This window comes from Grammomys surdaster, unplaced genomic scaffold, assembly GCF_004785775.1.
Source record: "Grammomys surdaster isolate TR1022 unplaced genomic scaffold, NIH_TR_1.0 146, whole genome shotgun sequence".
Lineage (NCBI taxonomy): Eukaryota > Metazoa > Chordata > Mammalia > Rodentia > Muridae > Grammomys > Grammomys surdaster.
The window spans coordinates 7,971,817-7,989,342 of NW_021604604.1; the positions used below are offsets into that span (position 1 = coordinate 7,971,817).

Below are 17,526 nucleotides of genomic sequence, written 5' to 3' on the forward strand. Positions count from 1 at the left end.
TAACCTAAAATCTCAATAGAACCCTCATTCCTCTGCTACAGATTTCTCAAGAAAAGACACCCAATCTGGAAGGCTTTCCACTTGAAAGAGGAAGGAGCATCAGAAATGAAAAATAAAAAGCTACTGGGAAGGTGGATAGACCACCTGCATTTCTCCAGATTAACACAAAGTCAATAAACTTAAAAACAGCTTTCGAGACAGAAAAAAACAAAAATAGTGTTTTATAATTTTACAAAAATTCCAGAGCTAAAAGACAAATTATGAGAGCAAATTGGAGAATTACTTTAAAAATAGCTTAGGAAATTTTTAATACAAATTTAATAGTTGTATTTTACTGTTTCTTTCAGGTCAAAAGGCAGAAAGTAATCTGTATGTGCTAATATTTACACTTTATAAACTAAAATACAGGCACCTCTGGCAGTGTGGCAATGTTTACAATTAATTATATTGTAAACAAAATAATGTGCAGATAAAAACGTGAGCTAATTCCCATGTCTGCAATTAGAAGCTTCTAAAGCTCATGGCCTTCATGGCCTCTGGGAATTTGCATACTGTCAACGCAGGTTAGAATGCAGCCTATTTTGCCAATCTCCTTTTCAGTCTCCAGCCCAAAAGCGGACAGTGGTTGCTGAGCAAACTGCACACTACAACTAGTATACCCATGGTCTGCATTTGTTCTAGTTACATGCTCCCCTCGGTTCATTCTGATCCATCAATTTGTTGTTGTTCCCTACTGAGTCCAAACAGCCAGTAAGTAGCTAACAAATCACTCCCTCCATGAAACATTCTTAAGCCCTTAGTTCAGCACCCTTGTTAACCTCTGGTACTTAAACAAGGATTTAGAACAAGGCAGTATAAGATGGGTGACTAAAATTACAAGTTAAGGATGAGGCAAACATGGATGCAAATTCCACATCTCATATACTAGCCATATGCTACCAGGTGTCCCTAGCCACTCTTCATAAACTTCCCAATAAAGCCATTATAGAAAAGAACATTTTCCTTTCATATCTTATAACATAGTTAAAGGCCTGAATTAGCATGTGCAACTTCTAAAACCAGATGAGAGGAGGTTCATTCTGGGTTCAAAGCAGAAGTATAACATTTATATCCTATCTTATCTAGAGGCTTACCATGATGTGTATAGAGGAAATTCATATGAAAACCACAGTACAAGGCATGTTGAGGTGTGGAATAGCAAATGATAAAACAATGATTTGATTACCAATCAATAAAAAGTATTCCAATCAATTAAAAAAGTGAAATTAACAGAGTAAGCGCCAGAGCTACACAGAAAAAGACTATTTCAAAAACAAAAACCAAACCAAAAAAAAAAACACAAAAAAAACAAAAAACAAAAAGAAAGAAGGAAAGAAGGAAAGAAGGAAAGAAGGAAGGAAGGAAGGAAGGAAGGAAGAGAAGAGATAAGAATCACATATAACAATGGCTAACAAAAGCCACAAATTTCAGCTTCTATTGTAACTGAGCTTCTATCTCTCCCACCAGACGATATGTTCCTAGAAGGAATGTATCTATTATAAGCAATGAATAAAATGTATGTTGAGTGTAATGCATGGTAAACAGTCAACATGTCAACAGAATATAGTTATGATTTACCACTTACTGTATTATCCATTATTAGATGCCCAGGCAGTTTTTCTTTATTTAAACACAATTTTAAAATCTTTTAATTCTGACCCATTCCTAGTTAGTTCTTACATTCTGATATAACTACTATACACTTCTTCAAGTTATAAATAAACTTGCTCAGAGACAGCCTTTATTACTTATATGACTTTTTTCATTATTTGTTGAACCTAATACACAGATAAGTTGATATATTTGAAGAAACTCTCTAACAGCTGAGAGGTAAGTTCAGAAAAGCCACATAAGCACAGTATTCCTAAGCTCTGTGCTCCTTAGTTCCTATCATGACAGCCATTAGCTAACCAAGATACTTATCATTAACTAGGTCAGCAGTGCTAGTCTTCCACCACTGTATTAGGTGCTAACAGAACAGCAGCGTGAGTTAGTGGGAAGTATGATTTCCACAACATGTTTACATAATCTTCTGTCTTTGAATAAAAATATATATTTAGAAAAATCTTTATATCTTCAGAAGCTGTTGCTAAGTGTGCTCTAATAAAAATCTAGTCTGGAGAAACTATAGCAAGGACCTCAGCAGCTAAGCTACAGAGCTTTAAGAGAGGGGACTCTATAGTTGGACCTACATCATTTGTTTTCCATTAAACACATAGTTACAGCTTCTAATGAAAGGCTTTTCAGAAATAATAAAACACAATCACAATTCTCTCATATTTTATTTTCTATACAATTAGTTGAAAGAATAATAATTAAAATAAGAATAGTTCTTGCATGTATCTATATGAAAATTCTTCAGTATAGGTTTTCTACATTTCAAATAATGCGAGCAAGAGAATTTAATTTCTATACCAATCAACAATAAATACTTTACCAGTGTCCATTATACTTCCTGCCCCAATGACATCTGATCTAAACGTAAGTGCATCCAATAAATGCTCTCAGAAAGCAGGCTCTACTTAGCTCTTCAAATTGGTCATTTCATATGCTTCTTTTTCTACTGACCATTCGTATTTCCTCATTTTAAATAAAGGTATTCATAAATTTCTCAATTAAAAAGTCACACTAATTTTTAAGCTATCATTCTTTGTAGATAAAGTAATAGCATTAAAGGCATTTAACAAGACTTTCCACAGTTACCCGAGCCAATGCAATTTTGTTATATTCAAACTGAATAAAAAAATTTAAATTATAAAACATTAAAGCAGTTTCTTTCTGAATGAGAGGTGGTGGGAAAGGCACACTAGTATTCAACTACAGCTTGTTTTGTGGGGGAGTCTCTAAATAAAATGTTATCAGTAAACCATACTATAGCACTCAAAGGTAACTATAAATAAAAAAAGAGAAAAGTTTAAACAGACATAGCAACTTTAGAAGAAAAATTAAAGTATAACATATATAACTTTCACAAAATACCTGAGAGCCAATAGCTGGGAATGTTACACCTTGTTCCTTAAGGTTCTTAATCATTGCAGATATCAGACTAAGCTGTGGATCATTCTTAAATTCATCTGTCCATTCAACCATAAGAGCTTTTAATTTTTCACATACTTTAGGATGACCCTAAGGAACAAGAAAGAAAAAATAATGATAAAGCACCATTTTTCCAGTTAAAATATATTTCTTTTCTATTGCAATACTTATAAACCTAAAACAGCATCTATAAATCAATTAATGTTTCTTACCATAAAAAAAAAAGAAAAATATCATTGTCTATATCTCACTTAACTGATACACTAAATATGTAATAGATTATTTTGGAGATCAAAATGATAGGACTTTTCAGTGTAATTTACAATTTTACATGCTTTATATATAAGCAACAAGGAAAAATTCCATATTTCCATTGCTAAAAACTGCAAGGCAAATAAAAACCACTAACAAATACCAGCATGAGCTTACATCCCTGAAACTGAGTGCTTCTTAGTTTAGAATCACAACCAACCCAGAGCTTGGGGGCAGTTCCCAGTAAGAACTTTTCTGCTACAACATTAAAGGCAACTCCATCTAAAGGTATGGCCCAATAGAATAGTAATACAGTAATACAGTTGGAAAACACAGTGATGACCAGTCAGGTAGTATCCCTGATCACATAAGATGAAGAGTTAACAGAACCTTAAATTGTAGCAGTTTTCTCTGAAGGATTCTACATTAGGGAAATGCCTTTGCAGGTACAAAAAAAAAAAAAAAAAAAGTCCTAAACTGGTATTTCATTAAATAATGAAGAGATAGATACGTAAAGCAATCTCACTAAAATCAGGGAGAAGGCTGCCCACTCTCCCTGTATCTATTCAATATAGTACTTGAAGTTCTAGCTAGCGCAATAAGACAACAAAAGGAGATCAAGAAGATACAAACTGGCAAAGAAGAAATCAAGGTATCACTATTTGCAGATGATGTATAGTATAAATAAACAACCTCAAAAATTCTACCAGAGAACTTCTACAACTGATAAAAAAACTTCAGAAAAATGGCCGGTATAAAATTAACTCAAATTAGTAGTTTTCCTTTATACAAATGATAAATGGGCTGAGAAAGAAAATAGGGAAACAACACCCTTCACAATAGTCACAAATAATATAAAATATCTTGCCGTAACTCTACCCAGGAATGTATCTTTTCTTATCAAATGAAAATATAGAAAAACCCCAAACCTATTACAATGTGGCTTGCAGAAGAAGAACCAATATAAAAACACATGTGGATTTATAGTCTTTTCAAGGAAACACAGTTCTTACTTACAGTCTAGGAACACACAGACACACAGACACACAGACGCGCACACACATGTTCTTTGGAATTTAAAATGGGAAAAACTTAACAATAAAAAACACAAAGAAAGATGACTTCCTTGATTTCTGGACATAATGTTCCTTACCTTATTTAGTACGTTGCTTACTTCACTAGCAAAGTCTCTTGAACATACTTCTAAGTGAAAAATTTTGCCACAATTTGATACACATGCTCCTAGAAGCTGTAAGGATAGAGTGAGGAATTAAAAGAGTTCAATGCTGAAAGATAATTAAGTAGTGCTGCTTACCTAAAACAAAGCTACTTACAGTTAAAGCTTGCATAGCAACATGGGGGTCTTTATGGTTCACTCTTCTCATAATAGAACGAAGACAATCTTTAGGTCTAAAAAACGAGAAGTTTAACAATTAATAATACATCTAGCTTCCTCCACTTAGTGTATAAAAGGGGAGATATTGTACAAGGGTTTGATTATTAACAACATCGTCAAACTATATGCTAGCTCCTTTAAGCTTTCCAAAGGTAAACCATTCTCTTGCTTAGACACAGATGAGGCATTTCAACCTAATTCTGCAAAATGAATGCAGCAAGATTTATAGTCCTACTATAAACAATCACAAAACTAGAAAATACATATGAATTATGTACTGGGAAATGTTGCCTCATAGTTTTGGTAGTGACAAGAACTCCCTCTGGTCCTGGCCCAAGCAGAGCCAGCTTGACCTTCTCCACACAACTGTGAGCAAGGGAAAGATGATGATCAAAAGAAGATAGGTCTAAGGATATGCAACAGGAATTGGTGAAATAATGCAATCAGGCAAGGAGAATAATCGTGGCATAGGAAAGGATGCTAGAGCCTAAGTCTTATTTACAGTAGTGCAGGAGTGGTCATGGTCGTCCTAATGAGGAAGAGACAGGGATGAGGAACATAACAAGGAATGAGTGCAGACAGGGATAAGAGGTGTAACTACCCATGAGAAAGAAGCACTGTGTCATGGAAAGGAACCTCAGGAACTATGACATAAGAAACACATACTGCAGCTATTTGTACCTGGGCTAAATGTCCAATTTTCTGCTCAAAGTTGCTGAAAATGACTGTGTCACAAACTCAGTGACCTACCAAAAAAGAATTTTAGGCTAACTACCAGATAACAGAGATAGAAATCATCAGGCATCTAGACCAACATTTAATACTCGGAATTTTTATTATGGACAGCAGTTCTGGTTATGTAAAGCAATGAAGGAAACAGCTGCCTTTGTTTTCTGTTTCTGAGATGCTAGGGACTGATCATAGGACTTTTATGACCTAGGGAAGCACTCTATCACTGAGATACAATACATCCTCAGTCTACATTTGTATTTACTTTCTATTCTTTATTTCTCTGCCTCATTTTTCTCAATTCATTATTTTGAAACTACTGTAAATGAAAACTAAGCAGATGTGCACGTAGGTCAATGACAGAGTGCCTAGCATGCCCTGAGTTTGACGCTTCCCCCCGCCCCCTGCCCTGTCACTGAAAATTAATTAGTTAATATATACTGAGGTGTTTGGTGCCATTGGGGCAGGCAGTAATGAATAATAATTCACAAAAAGGAAACAAGTCAGATAAGCCACAAGTTTGTTCCAATTTTCTGCCTCCAGATGCTTTCCACACTTTAGTGCACACTTTTACTTAAACACAAGTTTCTAGATCACAGAACAAGGAAGGTGATTCTGAAAATAGAGTACGCCACTGAATCAAGCAGAAAAGTATTAAAAACCAGGAAGCCTATGAAATCTAGAAATCACAAGATGGAATAGCAGGTACTGCATCAAGAAAGAATTCCAGAATTTGAGAGATGATCTAATCCACAGAGTACCTGCCACATGTGCATGAAGCCCTGAGCTCAATGAGCCAGCCAGCCTAGCAAATGTGCTGACGTCTGGATTCAGTAAGGTCTTGTCTTGAAAACAAGGTAGAAAATGACTAGAGAAGATATCTGACATCAACTTCTAGCCTCCGCATGCACATGCACGCCCACACCTATACATCATATATGTATGTGAACACACATGTACCAAGCATACACAAATTATTAAAAGTTAGATAATTAATTTAAATAAACTAGATTTCTCAATCTGCTTCAATGTGAGCTGCTTCACTCTGCCCCTACCCTGATGGACTGAAACCTATGAAATTATGAACCTATGAAATCAGAAGTGGAGTTGCTCCTATGAGTTTACCTTATATGATTGAGAACTCTTCATTACAGATCTGTGGGAGGAATTTGAAAAAACTTGAAGATACAAGTTAAGAGAATCCTGCAATGCTGTAAGCAGAGCTCAATAGGAAGCTCAGGTGTGAGCTTAGAATGCTAACAGAATATAGACAGTATAGGCTGTGCTCAAGAGGCTTCAAACCTCAACTAAGGACTCCACAGGTTATGGAGTCAAAGGCCATTCGTGTTACACTCTGGCAAAGAACTTGCTACAGTTAGTCTTGTCCTGAGACTTATGGAAGGTTAAACTTCAAAGGAGTGGAGTACTTAATAATCTGCTTGAGGATATTTAATGCCAGCCCACCATTCAGGCTGTAGCATGATTACTGCCTCTTTTAGCCAAATTTACGAAGAATCACAGTGGAAAACACAACAGAAAGGCCTAGAAAGTTTGTAGTTTGCTCAGAAAGAAACTGAGCAAAGTTGAGGGCAGTAAACTATGGTTATTGAAGAGACTGAAACCAATAAAAAATTAGACAAATACTCTACAACAGTACAGTAGGAAGGATATTTAAAGGACTCTCAAGGAGTCATGCCATACCCTACATTTGACTCGATTTTAAGAAAAGAGTCCTGAGAATTATATGGTCATGAAAGCGTCCCTCCAGATTTCAAAGAAATGCTTGAGAAGCCAGGGAAAGGGTCAAGATCCCTGCAGCAGCTAAGACTGTAATTTGTGCATCTGTGACAATGGGAGCTGAATGACAGCAATGCAGATCCTAGAAGTCAGAGATGCCATGAATGTGGGATAAACGTCAAGGTAAACCACACGCAGTAAGTGAGTCAACCCAAGAGAGAGGCCACGGAGGCAGCAAAGCAAAAGCCATGGGGTAGGACTTACCACTGAATGGGAGGAAATATTTTCTAGTTATATATCTGACACAGGATTAGTAAACAGAATATACAAGAAATCAAAAAAAAAACCCTAAACATTAAGAAAACATTAAAAGTGGGGTATGGAACTAAATAAAGAATTCTCAAGAGAAGAAATACATATGACTACTAAATACTTCTTAATTTTAAAAATATCCTTAGCAATGAAGGAAATGCAGATTACAACTATCTTGAAATTCCATTTCACTCCAGTCAGTATGGTCACCAAGAATAATGACAACAAACATCTGTGCAGCATAGAGAGCATTCTTTTACACTGTTGGTAGAAGTGTGAAGTAGTGCAGCCACTTTGAAAAACAACCTGGAGGATCCTCACTAAACTAGAAAAAACATTATCATGACTCATCTATACCACTCCTGGGCATATAACCAAAGAAATCTATGCCCTATTACAGAGACACTTGTCCATACATATTCACCACTACCTTCTTGTCAAGCAAGCCATTGGCACCAGCCTAGACGCCCATCAATTAGTGGATAGGAAAATGTTGTACAAACACACAATGAGTTCTATTCAGCTGTAAAGGAAAAGCAAATTTTGACTTTTCCAGGAATATGGATGAAATTGGCATTTGGAGGAGGGGGTTTTGAATAAGGTTAATCCACACCCAGAAAGACATATGCCACATGTTCTCTTTTCTAAAGGATCCTAGCTTCAATTTTAGGGGTTTTGTGTTTAACTTAAGAGGACTTGTGGAAGTCATGAAACTAAAAAGAGGTCAGGGTTGGGATACGAGAATGACCTTAGGGAGAAGGATTGTAAAACACAAGTAAAACTGAAAGATCAGAGGGGCATTAATTGAGACAGAAAGGGTTAAAGATGGAGGGAGAGGATGGAGAAAACAGAGACAGGAACAAATAAAAACATACAGGAGTATGAAAAAGGCCATATAAAAACTACAATCTCCTAATCCAATTAAAAAATAAATGTTTGAATGGGAACACCTGGCAAGATACTAAGCAACAATCCTAGTGCTAGTGTGGGAAATCTCCATAAGAGCAGTTGGTCAGTGAGGACCCAGAGGCTCCAAAACAATATAATCTCCTGTCTTCCCATGTGGTTGACCACCAGAGCAGGACTTACTGTTTAAGACATTATACATCTTGGTTGCAAGATATAGAGAAATGAAGCTGGGCTGGAAAACTTCCCTGCTTGCTAGCTTTCAAACTGCAGGAGGGCCCTACACAGGCTACTGGGCAGAAAAGAAAACTATCAACAATCTTACTCAGCAGTGAACTCCATATACAACACAAAGCTGTCAAGCAAAATGTGCCCACATGTGCAAGAGCGGTGCAACTGTTATGTGGGGTTGACTGGATCTGAAGCCCACTCCACAGAAGAGAAAACTCATGAAGGAAATTACCACTGATGTTAATTTAAGCTAAATGGACACGATGTTAAACTGCCTTCTAAATATCTGAATTATACCCTTAAGACAAAGTCTACTCTCAACCCTAATGAGAGAAGTCTATCTTTTTAGTAAACAGCAGTGAATGCGGAGACTCAAGACGCTGAGGGTAAGTAACAGAGGAGGACTCAGCCCTTAACAATTCACTTCTCATCTTCTAGACACGCCAGTTACTGGCATTGGACTGCATGAAAAAGCCTTCTCAATACTCCATTGTGAGTGGAGGCTAGAATCAAGGGACTCCGCCCCTTTCTGCTCAACTGCAGGCTATTGGTCAGACTCTAGGAAAGTCAGTGTCTTCAGTTGTATACCCACTGGTGAACCACTAGGCTCTATGGATAGTTCTAATCTCACATCCATAGTGACAGTCCTATTCAAACCCGGTTCAAATAAAACAGAATGGCAAAGTGGGATGTGGGGATGCGGAGGTGAGAGCAATCAGAATACATTATATACATGCATGAAATCTAATCTAAGTTATGCCACTTGAGCAACAATGTTCCCTCAAGAACCATGGACCACCTAACAAAACCCCACCACCCAGCATGGGAAATCTTTTGAGCTGTTGGTCAGGGAGTCCAAGAGACTCCTAAAACAATATAGAACGCTGTACTTGCTCTTGGTTGACTCCCAGAGGTTGAAAGTATGTCCCAATTATTGCTGAAGTACTTTGGACACAGGACCTAGAAGATTCAATCTGGATCTTGCCTAAAAACCTCCTCCTTGTGGAATAGCTTTCACAGTACTAGAAGGTTCTATGTGAAATACCACGAAAGGGAAGCAATCAATAGCCCTACCCAACTGTGTTGTCTATGAACCACAATAATAACTAGTATGGCAAGATATCCTAAAGGTGCAATAGTGACACTCATAAATGGAAATCAAAAGCTCTCTAACTGAATTTAAGACCCACTCAATTGGAAAATCATGCTTATTACTGGAAACCTAAACAACTATGCATAGTCATTGATGACGCTTCTTTACTAGACTAGCATAATTCCTAACTGTATTCCAAATACTTATCTTATGCATATAGCTAAGTATAGTTCTCCCTCCTCATCAAAGATTCTCTTTGCAACAAAGAGCCTATCAAAGAAAACTGTAACTGGTCAAGATGTAGAGAACTGGTCATGGGTTGCCTAGCCTTAGCTGATGGGTACTCATGCACTGATTGGTACATGCACTCAAGGCTCAGAGAACCTCAAGGAAGAGAAGGAGGAAAGATTGTTTAAAAAAGAAATCAGAGGACCAGGAAGTCTGTTATGAGGCTGTGTCTCTTAGAAAAGGTAGTTCCTTATACCAATATCTTAATAATATAGTTGCCTAAACAAGACCCAAACAATGAAAGCACCAACAGACAGGCTAACATAGAAGGAGGAAACTTCTCATGACCCAACTCCTAGTTCAAAAAACTACAAGCAAAAAAAAGGAATGCTGAGCGGGGGAGAATTAGCTTTTCCCAGAGAAGAGCACTTTAACTGGTTATCCAATAACAAGTGCTCAGCCCTGAAATAATATGCATATAAGCAACACTAAATAGAGTAAGCAGGTGTGTGTGTGTGTGTGTGTGTGTGTATGTGTGACAACAATAATCAAAGAAAGAAAGAACATGACTTTGGAATGTTTGGAAAGGAGCAAGGCAGGAACATGAGAGGGGTTGGAAGAAGAAATGGGAGGGGTGAAAATTATGTCATTATATTTTAATTCAATTTAAAAATTTAAGAAAAGAAAGTAATGAGGAAGACTAGTCTTACCAAATATAAAAACATATGACAAAGATTCATTAATTAAATCCATAAGTAATACACACATAGCATGCATCATATCAATGAAACTAAAGAGGAAACTCAAAAAAATCTAAATCCAGATCAATTACTATAGAAAGGTAGTATTTCAAATCAGAAGGAAGTAAAATAGGACTATTCAGTATATGGTACTGCAGTGTTTGGTAATGAGTAATTGATTCCCAGCACTATTGATGCTGACTAGAAATAGAAAGTAAGTCCTCATGGTGCTTAATAAATACAAAACCAGACCAAAGACCTCAATGTAAAAGATGAAACAATATAGTGACTAGAGATGGTGTGGTGACTTCTTACTAAGTCCTTTTATAAGAACACACCCAAATTACTAGACATTTACTCAATTAAGTTTCCAAGAAGTTATATTTTTATTTTTGACAAAATATCAGATAAAATGACTATCATTGTGTTTCAGAAATGTTACAATTGACTTAATAGCTAAGTATATCATTAGCCAACTAAAGAGTGACATGTTTTCCAGCTTCCTCAAAGACAAAAGCAAAACAACTGATTAACAAAACAGCACCAATTAGTCGACATCAATTATAAAACTCCAATTAATGTGAGTGATCAGTACTGTGTTAGACAGTGTTTATGTCAATTTGATACAAGCTAGTCATTTAGGAAGAAGGAACTTCATTTGAAGAAACGTGTCCACCAAACTGCTCTGTGGGCAAGCCTGTGGTACATTTTCTTAATTGATGATTGTGCTGGTTTGCATAGGATTGGCCCCCATAGCCTCACGTGTTGGAATGGCTGGTCCACAGGAGTGGTGCTAATAGGGATGGCCTGGATGGATGGAGTAGATACAGCTTTGTTGGAGGGAGTGTGTCACTAGAGACTGGGCTTTGAGTTTACTTCCCGCTTCCTGTGTAGAACTCTCAGCTCCTCTGCACCATGTCATTCTGCATGGAGCCATGTTTCCCTTCATGATGATAAAGGTCTAAACCTCTGAAACTGTAAAGCAACCCCAATTAAATGCTTTCCTTGAGCTAAAGAGATGGACCAGGGGTTAATTCCAATGCGTTCTTCCGGAGGTCCTGAATTCAATTCCCAGCAACCACAGGGTAGCTCACAACCACCTCTAATGGGAACTGATGCCCTCTTCTGTCATGCAAAATAGAGCACTCATATACAAGGAAAGAAGGAAGGGAGGGAGGGAGGGAGGGAGGGAGGGAGGGAGGGAGGGAGGGAGGGAAGGGAGGGAAGCTTCCCTTTATAAGAGTTGCTGTGGTCATGGTGTCTCTTCACCAAAGTAGGAACCCTAACTAAAACAATGATTAATGTGGAAGGACCCAACTTATTGTCAGTAGGGCCACCCCTGGGCAGGTGGCCCTTAATACCATAAGAAAGCAGGCTGAGCAAGCCATAGAAAGGTGGCCAGTAAGCAGCACTCCTCCATGGCATCTTTCCTCAGTTTCTAGTCAACTCTAATGTGCAAGTATAAGAAAATGAACACATTCCTCCTAGAGATATTTTTGGTCATTGTCTTTCATTGAAGGAATAGAGACTCTAATTAAGACAAATACCTATGTATATTAAATGAACAACTAATAAATCTAACACACAAAAGAAACTATTCTGAAACTTCTCTTGATTTCTAAACAAACAGAGGCCGTTCAGATCATCACATGACCTAGTTGACATTCTTCACTACTGACTCATACACTGGAGCTGCAGCCAAAAAATCATGTGAGTAGTGAGAATTCTGAAGTATTTTTCAAAACATCAAGCTTTAAGTTTAATATAATCAAATAGTTTAATTTATTTTTATAAAAAAAAATCACATAACCTACCTAAGCAAATGGGGGGAGTACATAAGTAGTTTTTCAAGATTGATACAGTTACTTAAAGTTATTAATTTCTATTCATTAGTATATAAACTTTGTCAAATATGTTTATAATTAAAATTAATATTAAATTAGAAAATGCTTTTATTAGTCCAATACAAATAGACATCTTAAAAAATGCATTTCTAAGAGTGACTGGCTATATTAAGGGACTAAGCACAGAGTACATTTATAGAACAGCATACAGTATATAAATAAACAGCATACAATATGCTTACAGTATTATGAATGAAGAACAGAGTTTCATATTTGTGTAAAGATACAACAAAAAAAAAGTAGAGGAAACTACATTTTACCTACATGAGACTGGTACAAGAGACAGGGACAGGAGTAAAGATTTGTCAGTTTTCCTTTTGTAGGCAGGTGCTCTGGTATATACTTAACAATCCCAGCACTTGAGGCTAAGGCAGGAAGATCAACAAGCCCATTCTGTATCCCAGTTTATTATTTTCCTAGAAAGAAACTTAATGGGATAGAGAGAAACAGCTCAGCAGGTAAGAACCCCTACTATGAAAGAGACTGTGGCAGCAGAATAAGACATGACCACAATAGAGAAGGACATGTGACATCCTCCTCTGGCTTCTAAATGTGAGCAGGTATACACATCACACAAGGCACACACACACACACACACACACAAACACACACACACACACACACAAATAAGACTTTCATTGAAAAAAGAAGCTTAATAATTTTCTATTACAGATTTGATCTGGTATCCTATAAACTGTTCCTATAATGTTAATCCTTTGGGTTATATGGCTCACAATAATTCTAGAGTCACACAAAAAAAATGTTAAACTCTAAAATGGTTTAACAAATGTAAATTGTAAATTTCTTTATTAACAATTCAATGATAAAATATTGCATATATATATATATATGTATTTATTTTTAAATGAGAAAAGTATCCCATACAAGCAAAATTGCCTTTGGGCTAGGGAAGTCCAAGTGGGACCTTATGCTGATCAATTTCTGTAATTAGAATATTAAGGTACTATAATAAAGCAGAAACATGTTTATGTACATAAATATAAAACATATATACACACATTCACAAATTCACTCGTTCATTTATCATTGTGTAACCCAGGCAGACCTAGTCTGCCTTTGAATGACATCATCCTTCCTGTCTCTGCCTTCTGAATACTGGGATTACTTATAGGAGTCACCAACTCTGGCTCCCAAAACAGTCTTACTTGAGCCAGGGAGAGAAACACACATATGATTTTTAAACCTCAATAATACTGGACCAGTACCTCTAGTATTATTTAGATTTCCGAACTATTAAAAGGGCTCTAACAAGATGTCTCATATATACAAGCAAATAAATGCTTGAAAAATAATGGTTTACAATGCCTCTCAACTTGTGGGCTGTATATCAGAAATTTACAATTCATAACAGCAGCAAAATTACAGTTATGAAATAGCAATGAAAGTAACTTTAGGGTTGTGGGTCACCACAACATAAAGAACCATATTAAAGGGTCACAGCATTAGAAAGATTGAGAATCACTAGTTAGTTTAGAAGAACTAGAGACCAATAACTCTTCAGGGAAGAAAAAAGGAGGAAAAAGGGATGAAAGGAAAGAAGGGAGAAGAAAATAGAAAACACTAATGAACACGATCAAGTGAGTAAGAGAACCATCCCTCAACAAGATAGAATGATTTCCTAAAGTAAATTCCTAGATTTAGTATAACCAATTCAAATCTTCAAACAGCAACTCAAATGTTAATGATATCCTTTGAAAAAGCATGTGGATTGATTTTTTTTTCTTTTCAAATGAGCATATACCTAAACCAACTGGTACTGAATAAAACACAGTGCATACAAAAGCACTCTTATTGCTAAGATGAGTAAATTTCAGGAAAATGTCTAATGAATATGGCTTGTACAATACTAATAAACTGAAAAACAACAACAAAAAAGTAACTTCCACATAATTACATACCACATAAAATTTCAAGTTGATTTTTAACTAGAAAAATAGAAAATTTTCTAATAATGAAAGGGAATGTATGCTTGTGATTTTAGGCATTTGACCAAATTATTATAAAAGGTCCCAATAGAAAAATAATAACAAGAAACCTACCAAAGTAAAGAAGAAATGAAAGTAGTGAGAGTGAGAAGGACAGACTTCCTAACTGTGATACTAGATAAAGACATACTTGTAAATACACCAAAGCAATCTTGAGTGGTACTCAGTCCTCAGTGTCATAAAATATGAATTTAATCAAAGATATACACTTAACCAAGTGCCATGTACTGTTAAAAACATTACAAACAACAAATCCCAAACTACTAACACCTATGAAAGGAGGGGTTTTTATTCCTTTGTGGAAGACTAGAAAGTACAGAAATCTCAGAACGAGAAGCTATTTGCTCAATGTGTCACAGCACCCACAAAGCCAGAATCTGAACCCAGCATCCTTCCAGACTCCATGCCCTTCCAACCACTAAGCTATGTTTCTTTCCTCTACACAGTTTAAAACAACCACCACCACCACCATTTAGTCTACAAATACATTAAATAAACTGGGTGGTGGTGGCATGTGCCTTTAATCCCAGCACTTGGCAGGCAGAAACAGGTGGATCTCTGTGAGTTCAAGGTCAGCCTGGTCTACACCAAGTTCCAAGACAGCTGGGGCTACACAGAGAAATTCTGTCTAAAAAACACCACAAAACAAATGTACTATGCAAATTCACTCCATATATTACTAAAGTACACAAATAAGAATGATTTTTTTGGTTGGGTTTTTTTCCTCTTTGTTTTATGCTGGGATTCCTTAGGTCAAGCCTACAGTCTACCACTAAGCTATATCCTCAGCCATAAGGATATTTTTGACATTAATTTGAAGACCCAAAGAACAATTATACTATTGTCAATGAAGGGGATTTAAAAAAAAACTGTTGAGAAAACTGATAGGTAAACTGAGTCTGGCAAGAAATGTTAAAGGGATTGGAAAGGAAAGAAGAAAGTGTTCTACATTTAAGGAATAAAGAAACCAATCAATAACATTTAACCCTGTTAAAACCAACAACACTCACTGGAACCCCAGCAATTAACTGCACTGAAATCAATGTCATGTCATGAAAGAAATAAGGGACATTAAATGATCCGGAAAATACTACAGAAGGTAAGAGTGACGTGAACAGTTTTACATGGCAACTGTGTACAAGACTTAGACACAAAAGAGAAAACAGGTTAATGTTCCACTGCAGATAACACATGTGTTCTACTTGCATTTCTACTGCTATAACAAAATACCTGCCCTCCCACAAAAAGCAACTTAGAGGAAAAAGGTTTATTTGGTTTACAAGTCCAGGTCACAGTCCATCATTAGAAAGACAGACATCAAGATAGAAACCAAAGGTAAGCAGAGAAAGAATTAATCTATGCATGCTCAGCGAGTTGTCTGCTTGCTGTTCAGTTCAATTTCTCCTTAAAATAGCTCAGGACCACACCCCTCCATCCTCACCCTGATGGCCTGACTCTCCCCATATTAATTAAGACAATCCCCCTAGAACGCCCACATGCCAACTAACGTAGACAATTCTCCATTGACCCTCTCTTCTCAGGTGAGTCTACACTGTATCAAGCTGACAACTAAAGCTAATCATTCTCATCACAATGAGGAATGTCCCAAATAAAGTGGGTCAAATGAAAAGTGAAGGAATGTCTAACACACAGTAGTTACTCAAATTTCAGTTAAACTAATGAACTAAACCAGAGAACACAGACTTAATACAAAGATAAAAAAAATCAAAGTGGTAGAGAGCTCAGGAGATGTTTCCATGGGTCAAAGTGTTGCCATGCAAGCCTAAGGAACTGAGTTCAATCCCTGGAACCAACGTAAAGATGAATGGAGAAAATTGGCTCCTCAAAGTTGTCTTCTGAAGTCCATGTGTAACTTGTGGCATGCATGTACCCATGCACACATGTACACACACACACACACACACACACACACACACACACACAGAGAGACACACATGACTAAAATTATATTTAAATTTAAAAAATGTTTTAGTGATTAGACAGAGGACATATTTCAAACAATCTTGGGGAACCAAATAAAAACAGCAAACCACAGGCTGAAAGAAAGCTCTGGAGTAAAGACATAGACTGGCCCTGCCCATAAACTTCTACTATCTAGCCAGGCTTATGGATTATGGAAATCTTGTTACACAGACATTTTGAAAGAGACTATGCATAGCAGAACTGAGTAATGGCTAGGATGGTAGGAGTACCACTGGAAGAATGAAGCACAAACCTGATAGTGCTTCTGAACGATTCCCATATGAGTAAGACAATACTATTTGTGTGTCCAAACACGTAAATGATACTGCTCTGAGCTGAATGTTATTAGGCCAGAAGCTGAAGAAATCATCTATATACTCATCAGTTAATCCACTCTGAACTGTTTGGAAAGCTAAGATTCTATTTTGCTCATCTTTTAATCATCATTAACCATTTGAAAGATGTGAAAAAAAATTCAAATATAACCATGAAAGTTGGTAACTGAGAAATAGTTAGTGACTCTGACGTGAGTGAAAAGATAGATTTCAAAAAGAAAATGATGCAACAAACGAGTAATAAAGCTCCCACTTTCTAACAGTCCTACCACCTTCTCAGCCACAGTGGTTATAGTAGTTGTTTTTCTCAGGACTCAGACTGACTAGAAGCAACTTAAGGGCCTGTTAAGCAACTTAAGGGCCTTGAGCTCTGGCTACAGCTCAAGAAGGGATACCGTTCTTATGGTATGGAAGATACAGTGATAGGAACAAGAGGCAACTGATCACACAGTATCTGAACTCAGGAAGCAGACAGGGGTCAGGATGTAGGGCCGGAGGTAATCCCTGAAGGACCATTCCCAGTGACCATTCCTCCAACAGAGTCCCACCTCCAAAAGGTTCTATAGCAGCCCCAAACAGTACCACCAACTGGAACCTCA

The 17,526-nt window shown here is 36.8% G+C and overlaps 1 protein-coding gene across 1 annotated transcript in view; it reads right to left on the reverse strand.

The window, feature by feature from the left end:
* Positions 1 to 17,526, reverse strand: part of Stam (signal transducing adaptor molecule) — a 56,849-nt gene that overhangs the window by 18,508 nt on the left and 20,815 nt on the right. The window contains exons 3-5 of the mRNA XM_028764847.1: positions 4,662 to 4,737; positions 4,481 to 4,576; positions 3,019 to 3,165 (exon numbers count right to left, since the gene is read on the reverse strand). Coding sequence (XP_028620680.1) covers positions 3,019 to 3,165; positions 4,481 to 4,576; positions 4,662 to 4,737 — 319 coding nt within the window. The remainder of the gene's footprint in view (positions 1 to 3,018; positions 3,166 to 4,480; positions 4,577 to 4,661; positions 4,738 to 17,526) is intronic.